The 8,838-nt window shown below is 35.8% G+C and overlaps 1 protein-coding gene across 1 annotated transcript; it reads left to right on the plus strand.

Moving 5' to 3' along the window:
• Positions 1–4,695: 4,695 nt before the first annotated feature.
• On the plus strand, positions 4,696–8,488 carry LOC141819008 (boron transporter 4-like). The gene is made up of 14 exons (XM_074706396.1): positions 4,696–4,842; positions 4,914–4,996; positions 5,074–5,266; positions 5,354–5,492; positions 5,576–5,741; positions 5,825–5,991; positions 6,104–6,277; positions 6,376–6,471; positions 6,558–6,674; positions 6,745–7,062; positions 7,112–7,116; positions 7,335–7,614; positions 7,714–7,848; positions 8,234–8,488. The coding sequence occupies exons 1-14, from the start codon at positions 4,739–4,741 to the stop codon at positions 8,267–8,269; spliced, it is 2,013 nt and encodes a 670-aa protein (XP_074562497.1). The 5' UTR covers positions 4,696–4,738; the 3' UTR covers positions 8,270–8,488.
• Positions 8,489–8,838: the final 350 nt, after the last annotated feature.

The raw sequence follows: 8,838 nt of genomic DNA on the forward strand, positions 1-8,838 counted from the left end.
AAGAAAAATCTCTAAGGAAGTGAACCTTAAGTAATGAGAAGTCTCGAAGTAGTAAACTCTAAGTAATGAGAAGTGAACTCCAAGTAAAAGGAAAATCTTAGGGGAATGGACCTTAGATAGTGAAAAACCTTCGAGGAGTGAACTCCAAATAAAAAAAATCCTAAAGGAGTAAATCTTAGATAATGAAAAGTCTTAGAGTAGTGAACTTTAAGCAAGTGTGGCCGAAACAAACTTTCTAATCGATCGTGCATGGTCGACCGGACCAACAAATTTGGTCAATCTAAGTACAATGTTTTACATTACTACTTCTATCAAATTGAGAGATAATGAAAATGTGTCTTAGTTGAGAGAATCTTAGGCATTGATTTGATCGAAGAAACAACAGAGGTTTCTAAGTTGAGATCAAACAATCTAAATTGTCAGATAATCCATGCATACATAAACTGTTCTAACTCTATTTTACAGGAATTCTATCTTTATATTGTGCTAACTTTATTTTACAGGAAAAATAAAGTTGTCCGAAATCAAAGGATTCAGTCAACCGATCCAACCAGATAAGCATAGGTAATATCACAATCAAGCCCAAATGGAAATAAAGGTTCAATTGACTAAACAACTTTAAAAAATACAGATTGAATGAGATCAAATCGATCAGTAAAGGAAATTCTAGGGATCGATTGACTAATCAGGTTGATCAGTCGATTGGGCAAGCAGATTTCTCAAGATTGATCAGATCAGATTGAAGCACACAAGGGAAGAGGAGGTTTGGTCGTCTAGATGGTTCAATCGACTAAATGAGGTTCAATCGACCAGATAAAGCCTATAAAAAAGCCTCGGGATCTGAAACTAAAAATCATCTGTGAACAACTAGTTTTTCTCTCCTACTATTCTGTTCATGCAAGTGCTGCTATCAACACGTCAAGAGGCTCTCCGACAACCTATTACAAAGTTTCAATCATTAGTTGTTGGTAATTTTATTACTTGTATTTACATTAAGAGGATAGTAGCTTGTTACTATTTTCCTCATCTTTTGTACGAGCTTTCGTCCTCCGGAAGTTTTCAGAGAGGAGAGTATTAGTGAATTGCTCGATCGGAAATGGTCTAAGGGATCATGAGTTTTAGAGTAGCAATCGTTAAACGGTGAACCAAGTAAATAATTGTGTCTTTGTGTTTATTTTTCTGCTACGTATCTGTATTTATTTTTATAAAAGAAATTTTTTTTTATGCATGATATTCAACCCCCACCTATCACCTACTGATCCTATTGTATGATTGTATAAAACTTTATACATTTTTGTTAACATGTTCTTCATGTCTTATATCTTCCTCATTAAACTAACCTAATTGATTTACTATTGTAGACTGTATATGTATCATTTTTATTACTAGAAGGATCACAAACTTAATAAATGCAGATATAATATTTCAGCATACGACAGTTTATATATTTTTTTTAATGTTTGGATTTATTAATGTAGATACAATATTCCAGCATACGCTAGTTTATAGATTTTTTTAATGTATGGATTTATTCTTAGTATGCTATGAAATATTAAAATATAAAAGTTAAGCCCTAAACTCCATACACCTTGAGCACTTTAAAAAATAAACCTCTATGATTGATAATTTAGAGTTTAAAGTTAAATTTAAAAAGAAATATTTTAGACAACTCACTTTTTTCTGCAAAAAGGTGGATCCGTCATCTTAGCGGCCCCACACAGTCGCCCCCACGACCATCTGTGAGGAGGTAAATCGAGAAAGTACAGTTGGTTACGACGCAGTAGGATATTGTCTAACTTCGCCAAGGCAACTCACTTTAAACCAAGTGGATGCTTTATAAATTTAAAATATTATACAACATTTTAGGAAAAGTTTAATGCATGCTATTTAAATCTCATTCATTATTTAATTATAGATATTTTTTCCTTAAAAAGTCTGTTTAATTTTGTTGGAAAAAGAAGAACGACGGCATTAAAAGACCGAGTTGTCCTCGTAACAGAAAATTTTGTTTTTTTTCCAAAAATGTATTTCTTTAAAATGTATTGAAAGTTTCTAAAAATGCATATTTCTTGGGAATTCAGCGACGGAGTGGGGAGATCATGCACCGAACCAACAGCTGTCACCGCCTGAAGCGTCGATTTTGCTCGCCAGCCCACGTCATCAACTCTCTGGCCGTCTCCCGTCTCGCTTTTTAAGTACTAAAACCTATAAAATCTTAAATGTAGAGCTTCCCCTTCCTCTCCCATCCCTTTCCTCTCCCATCGCTGTGTATCTGTATTTATTTTCGTAAAAGAAAAATTTTTTTACGCGCAATATTCAACCCACCTATCACATCCTATTGTATGATTGTATAAAACTTTATACATTTTTGTTAACATGTACTTCATGTCTTATATCTTCCTCGTTAAACTAACCTAATTGATTTACTATTGTAGACTGTATATGTGTCATTTTTACTACTAGAAAGATCTCAAATTTAATAAATGTAGATACAATATTCCAGCATACGCCAAATTTTTTTAATGTATGGATTTATTAATATAGATACAATATTCCTATGAGTATTCGATTAAAACTGAATTAAATTCAATCGAAAACTAAATAAATTAATTTTGTTCGAATCAACCGATCAAATTTTTCAATAAAAATAGAACAAATCGAACTGATATTTTATCGGTTAATTCAATTTTCGATTGAATTAACTAAAATTTTTAAATATTATAAAAATTTTACTAATTAATTAGGAATTTATTAATTTATTTACTTAAAATTTATAAATTATTTTTTTAGTTTATTTAATTTGATATATTCGATTTAACTAAATAAAAAATTTTAAAATAGAAACTGAACCGAATTAATTAATTTTTTTTAAAAAAATAATTAAAATTCTGAAATAACTGAACTAAATTTTTTAATTCGGTCAGTTCGATTGATTTATTTAGTTTAATCAAAAAAAATTTTGATCACCCTTAAATATTCCAGCATATGATAGTTTATAGAATTTTTTAATGTATGGATTTATTCTTAGTATGCTATGAAATATTAAAAATATAAAAGTTAAAGCCCTAAACTCTAAACACCTTCAGCAATTTAGAAAATAAACCTCCATGATTGATAATTTAGAGTTCAAAGTTAAATTTAGAAAGAAATATTTTAGACAACTCACTTTAAATCAAGTGGATGTTTTATAAATTTAAAATATTATACAACATTTTAGGAAAAGTTTAATGCATGTTATTTAAATCTCATTCATTGTTTAATTATAGATATTTTTTTCCTTAAAAATCCATTTTATTTTGTTGGAAAAAGAAGAACGATGGCATTAAAAGACCGAGTTGTCCTCATAACAGAAAAAATTGTTTTTTTTTTCCAAAAATGTTTTTCTTTTAAAAGTATTGAAAGTCTCTAACAATGCATATTTCTTGGGAATTCAGCGACGGGGTAGGGAGATCATGCACCGAACCAACAGCTGTCGCCGCCTGAAGCGTCGATTTTGCTCGTCAGCCCACGTCATAACTCTCTGGCTTGTCTCCCCTCCCGCTTTTTAAGTTCTAAAACCTATAAAATCTTAAACTTCCCCTTCCTCTCCCATCGCTGCGCCACCATTACCACCGGTCTTTCTCCTTCCATCTTCCCTCTCTCGGTCGTACGAAGACGGCGAGACGTTCAGTCGTCTCGCCCTTCGTACGGCCATCCTCCTCCTCATTGGAGCGGAAATCAAACAAGGAAGCGGATCGGATCCACAGATCTACGCATTCATTCTGGGACTCTGGTTTTCTCCGTCTCTGGTTGATCTTCTCGTTTCCTTGTGGAAGCGTTGAGTTATTATAAAGTTTTTCGCTGAAAAGAGGAGAGAGGAATAGAGAAAGGGAAAGGGCTACTCGGTGCGCTAAGTAATCTGTAGTTTCGATTTGTTTTTTTTTTTCTGTTTCCATTGCCGTTTTCGATTTTTTTTTATTTTAATCATTCTCGTCCTTTTTGATTAATTTGTCCTTTTTCCTTTTTTCCATTGTCGTTTTCGATGTTTTTGCGTTTGCTTAGGTTGATTCGCTAAGTAAGCAGTAGTTTCGATTTGTTTTTTTCTGTTTCCATTGCTGTTTTCGATTTTTTTGGGGGGTTTTAATCCTTCTCTTCCTTTTTGATTAATTTGTCCTTTTTTCTTTTTTCATTGTCGTTTTCGATTTTTTTTCGTTTGCTCAGGCTGATTAAAAATCGTGTAACGTGATTCGAGAATCGTATTTATTTGTTGGTATAAACATTTTGTAGTATCGGTATATTCTAAGCGGTTGTGCTTTTCCCTTTTCAAAGTGCTTGCATCTGTCTAGCTTTTCATAAACACAAGATATCGGCAATAAATAATGATGAAAATTTCTTCTATTTTTTCAATATTCGATTTCCCGAACCTATAATTTTCTCGGTCTATTTCTCACCTTTTTTTTTCAAAGATATTGTTCCTGCCGATGAATTTACTGCAAATCTGGCGCATTTCACCATCATTTAGCTGCTGTTGTTTTTGAAAAGAAGCATTATAATGGTTTCACTGGTTTTGTTGTTGTTAATCAATCCGTTTACGCGTTTTGACAGGCAATTTTGGAAATCACGTAGAAGCTCTCTTTTCTGATCTTTTGTTTTTTGTTTTTTTGTTTTTCTTCTTTACTTTTTTGTACTTCTTTCTTCACATATCATGTAGGCACATGCTCGAGCCTTTTGCTGATTTTGTCATTTGTTCTGTCCAGGGATGGACCACAGCAACACTCCCTTGAGAGGGATCATCAATGATGTTAAAGGAAGAGCCTTATGCTACAGACAAGATTGGGAGGTTGGACTCCGTACTGGCATCAGGTATGACTACATTTTTTCCACTGGCATAATCTAGAGTATCTAGAGTGAGAATTCACCTTCTTCATTTTCAGCATATTTGCTCCGACCATGTACATCTTTTTTGCATCTGCACTTCCAGTCATTGCTTTTGGAGAACAACTAAGTAAAAACACTGGTAAGCAGATCCTCCTTATACTGGGATTCCTTGTTTCTGCGTTGCTTGTTCTGAGCTTCTGAAGTGGCCCGAGGCAGATGGTGCTCTGAGCACGGTTGAAACGTTAGCTTCAACAGCAATCTGTGGCATCCTACACTCGGTACTTGGTGGGCAACCAATGTTAATTGTAGGAGTAGCAGAGCCCACTGTGATAATGTACACATATCTCTACAATTTTGCAAAAGGAAGAGAAGATTTAGGAGAGCGTTTGTACTTGGCTTGGGCAGGATGGTAATGCTGCACACAGAAACTAATTTGTTTTACCATGTGCTTATGCTTTATCTGTGTTGAATTTTCATTATCTGGTTTACTTATTAGGGTCTGTATCTGGACTGCAATCATGCTATTTCTTCTTGCAATTTTCAATGCTTCTGCTATTATTAGCAGATTCACAAGAGTTGCAGGAGAACTGTTTGGGATGTTGATTACAGTTCTGTTCTTCCAAGAAGCTATTAGGGTGTGTTTCAATTTAGCTTCGTGTTTTAATCTATATTCAAGAATCTACGTAGAAACCTCATTTGAGTAAGCGTGTGAATACAGGGAATTATAAGTGAATTTGAAGTACCCGAAGGTGAAGATCATACTCGACCAATCTACCAATTTCAGTGGTTGTACACAAATGGCCTACTGGGGATCATATTTGCTATTGGACTTCTTTTTGCTGCACTGAAGAGTAGAGGGGCAAGAGCGTGGAGATACGGCACAGGTATATCAAATTTCAATTGCTGATGAGAAAATGTAAACGATGGCTGGCATTCTGACGCAGGTATACTCTGCTCGTGCACTCAGGTGGGCTTCGAGGTTTTATTGCAGATTATGGGGTGCCGGTGATGGTCGTGGTGTGGACAGCCATGTCTTATGCTCTTCCAAGCCAGGTTCCATCTGGAGTCCCAAGGAGGCTTTTCAGTCCTCTTCCATGGGAACCCAAGTCATTGGAACACTGGAGTGTAGCTAAGGTAATTGCTTCTTTATCAAGGTGTAACTTACGTCATGATCTAAAGTTGGTTAAAATTGTTTCACGAATTGAGGCTTATGGAATCTTTAACTTGTGAGCTGAATGACGTGCAGGATTTATTTTCTGTTCCTCCACTCTACATCTTTGCTGCCATCATACCTGCTTTGATGGTTGCAGGGCTCTACTTCTTTGATCACAGTGTTGCTTCTCAGATGGCACAGCAAAAGGAGTTCAATCTGAAGAATCCCTCAGCTTACCACTATGACATCTTTGTCCTCGGTTTTATGGTTAGTCAATCAGATTAAAGCGTTCCTATGTTCAATATTCTAATTAGCGCAAACAAGATTTCATCGAATAGGTTTTTTTATTTGCGTTTCTATTTCAGGTTCTGGCTTGTGGGTTGATTGGAATACCCCCGTCAAATGGTGTTCTGCCTCAGTCTCCGATGCACACAAAAAGCCTTGCTGTTCTCAAGAGGCAGGTTGGTCAAACATCATCTACAAGACAAATGTGTTAATTTTTCCCGCTTTTTTGAAGAATAAGTTATTTAAATCTAATCTTTACCAGATAATCCGCAAGAAGATGGTTGAAAGTGCTAAAGAGGGCATAAGGCAACAAGCTAGCAGCTTGGAAATCTATGGGAAAATGCAAGAGGTGTTTGAGAAGATGGACAAGGGCCACACGGTAAGTTTTTGCATGCCAGAATAATTATCTTGGATGCAGTTTGATTTGATTGAGACCACATCCTCGGCAGACAATCTCAATTGATAAAGAACTGAAGAACTTGAAGGACGCTGTCATGAACAATGGAGCTAGTGAACATGATTCCAAAGTACAATTTGATCCGGAGAAGCACATTGATCCGCACTTGCCAGTCCGGGTCAATGAGCAAAGAGTAACCAATCTTTTGCAGTCTTTGCTGGTCGGTGCCTGCGTTGGAGCAATGCCTGTGATAAAAAAGATACCCACATCAGTTCTGTGGGGATATTTTGCTTACATGGCAGTGGACAGCCTGCCTGGAAACCAGTTCTGGGAGAGGACATTGCTCCTGTTCATCTCTCCTGGCCGCCAAGTAAGTTTAAGTAAGCTTGAGTTTATCATTACACCATGGCCTGCTTAAGTTTAAGTTTAGAACACCATCACAACCTAAAAGCTTTAGTTCTTTAGCTTACAGCCTACTTTGATGTATGTTACTTGTTAGATTAGAATGTTGCCTTTTGGATTCTTACATTACATATACAAGTCCAGTGTTATTTCTAATATGCTACGTTTTGGGGATAAAGGTTATCCACAATAACATGATTTCTCTTATCTTTTGTTTTATGTTTTTAAAAAACATGATAGGGTTCTTGAAGGCCTTCATGCTTCCTTCGTGGAATCGGTTCCCTTCAAGCAAATTGCTGTATTCACCATCTTCCAGATTGTGTATTTGCTGGTGTGCTTTGGCGTGACATGGATACCAATAGCAGGAATATTGTTCCCATTGCCATTTTTTCTCCTCATTACCATTAGGCAGCATGTCCTGCCCAAGTTCTTCCACCCACACCACCTTCAGGAGTTGGATGCAGCGGAATATGATGAGATTGTCAGAACACCTCGCCACGGTTCCAGCCTTTCATTCGCAGTATGCACTTTTAAGTTATATTGCATTGTTGGTATAGTTTTCTCCGAGTGATTCGTTGCCCACATGCTTAACTCACATTATTTGTCAACTTGTCTGCAGGAAGGGGAAGGTTCTCCAACAGAAGGCGACGATAACCAAATAGAAGTTTGTGATGCTGAGATACTGGACGAGCTCACCACCCATAGAGGGGAGCTCAAGCATAGAGCCAGGAGTTTCAAAGAAGAGAGGCCTCAGGTAAAATACTCAAAAGGAATTCATTTTCGATCAAACAAAGAAATCATGGTTCCTCATGTTTGAACTCCTTAATTAACTTTTAAATTTTGAAAGGAGTTTTAGCTCAAATCTAACAACATAAAGCATGCATGCTCAGGAAGGATTAATGATTGTTATGCACCAGAAATTGGATAATTTGAGAACTTGGTTTTTGTTTAAAATACATATCAGTTGGGAAGATTCGGTGGATAAAATTAAGTGAATATATCTGATATCTAATTAACTTCTGAACCTGTTTGTTCATCTGTCTAAAATTGCCCATTTGTAAAAATTCTGACCTTTTACTCAGAACTGTTATTTTTTTTATAATATTGTGGTTTGATGATTGTCACCTATTTGGTTGTAGATTCATCCTGAGGCGATTACCCATAGTGGTGTATGAAGAACCAGGAAGCCAAAAGGAGATAATAATTGATGAATTGAAGAAATGCAAGATTCTTTACTCAGAAAATATAAAATTAGAGGTTGATTTGAAGTCTTACAAGTCAGGACCATTTGATTCATTGAACAAAGAAAGAGAGGAGCACAATAATTCACTTCTTTTTTTTTCTTTGTTTGCTATAAATATCCTTAATACATAAGCAGGCATGAACTGAAACATGCAGGTCTAAACCACCTGAATTTGTTTTTACTTACTGTTGGTGATAAAGAGTACTTATAGAAAAAGATTAATGAAATTATTTCTTCATCTTTATAAGGTAGCAAGGTCTAGTATGCTGATTTCGGTAGGTCATGTGGAAATGTTTCTTCACTTTCATTAGCCCAGATGAAAAATTGGAAGACCAGTATAAACTGAAATGACAAACGAATAAAACCCCATGTAATCGTCGAGAATTTTCTCTTGTTCCACCAACACCTGTAAGCAAATGGATACGACAAGGTCAAGGAATTGAGATTGACAAAGACTACGCCTAAGTTCCGGTTTGTCCTGTGTGCACCACATGCCCACGT

The sequence above is a fragment of the Curcuma longa genome, unplaced genomic scaffold (assembly GCF_044706935.1).
Source record: "Curcuma longa cultivar G26 ecotype Majalengka, Jawa Barat unplaced genomic scaffold, ITB_CL_G26_1.1 contig_27295, whole genome shotgun sequence".
Classification (NCBI taxonomy): Eukaryota; Viridiplantae; Streptophyta; class Magnoliopsida; order Zingiberales; family Zingiberaceae; genus Curcuma; species Curcuma longa.

Bases quoted from the DNA above. Each gene is read 5' to 3' on its own strand.
- LOC141819008 (XM_074706396.1), top strand. From the start codon at position 4,739: ATGGACCACAGCAACACTCCCTTGAGAGGGATCATCAATGATGTTAAA. The intron at 5,742-5,824 runs GTATATCAAATT...TCGTGCACTCAG, and splicing joins AGCGTGGAGATACGGCACAG to GTGGGCTTCGAGGTTTTATT. The intron at 5,992-6,103 runs GTAATTGCTTCT...AATGACGTGCAG, and splicing joins AACACTGGAGTGTAGCTAAG to GATTTATTTTCTGTTCCTCC.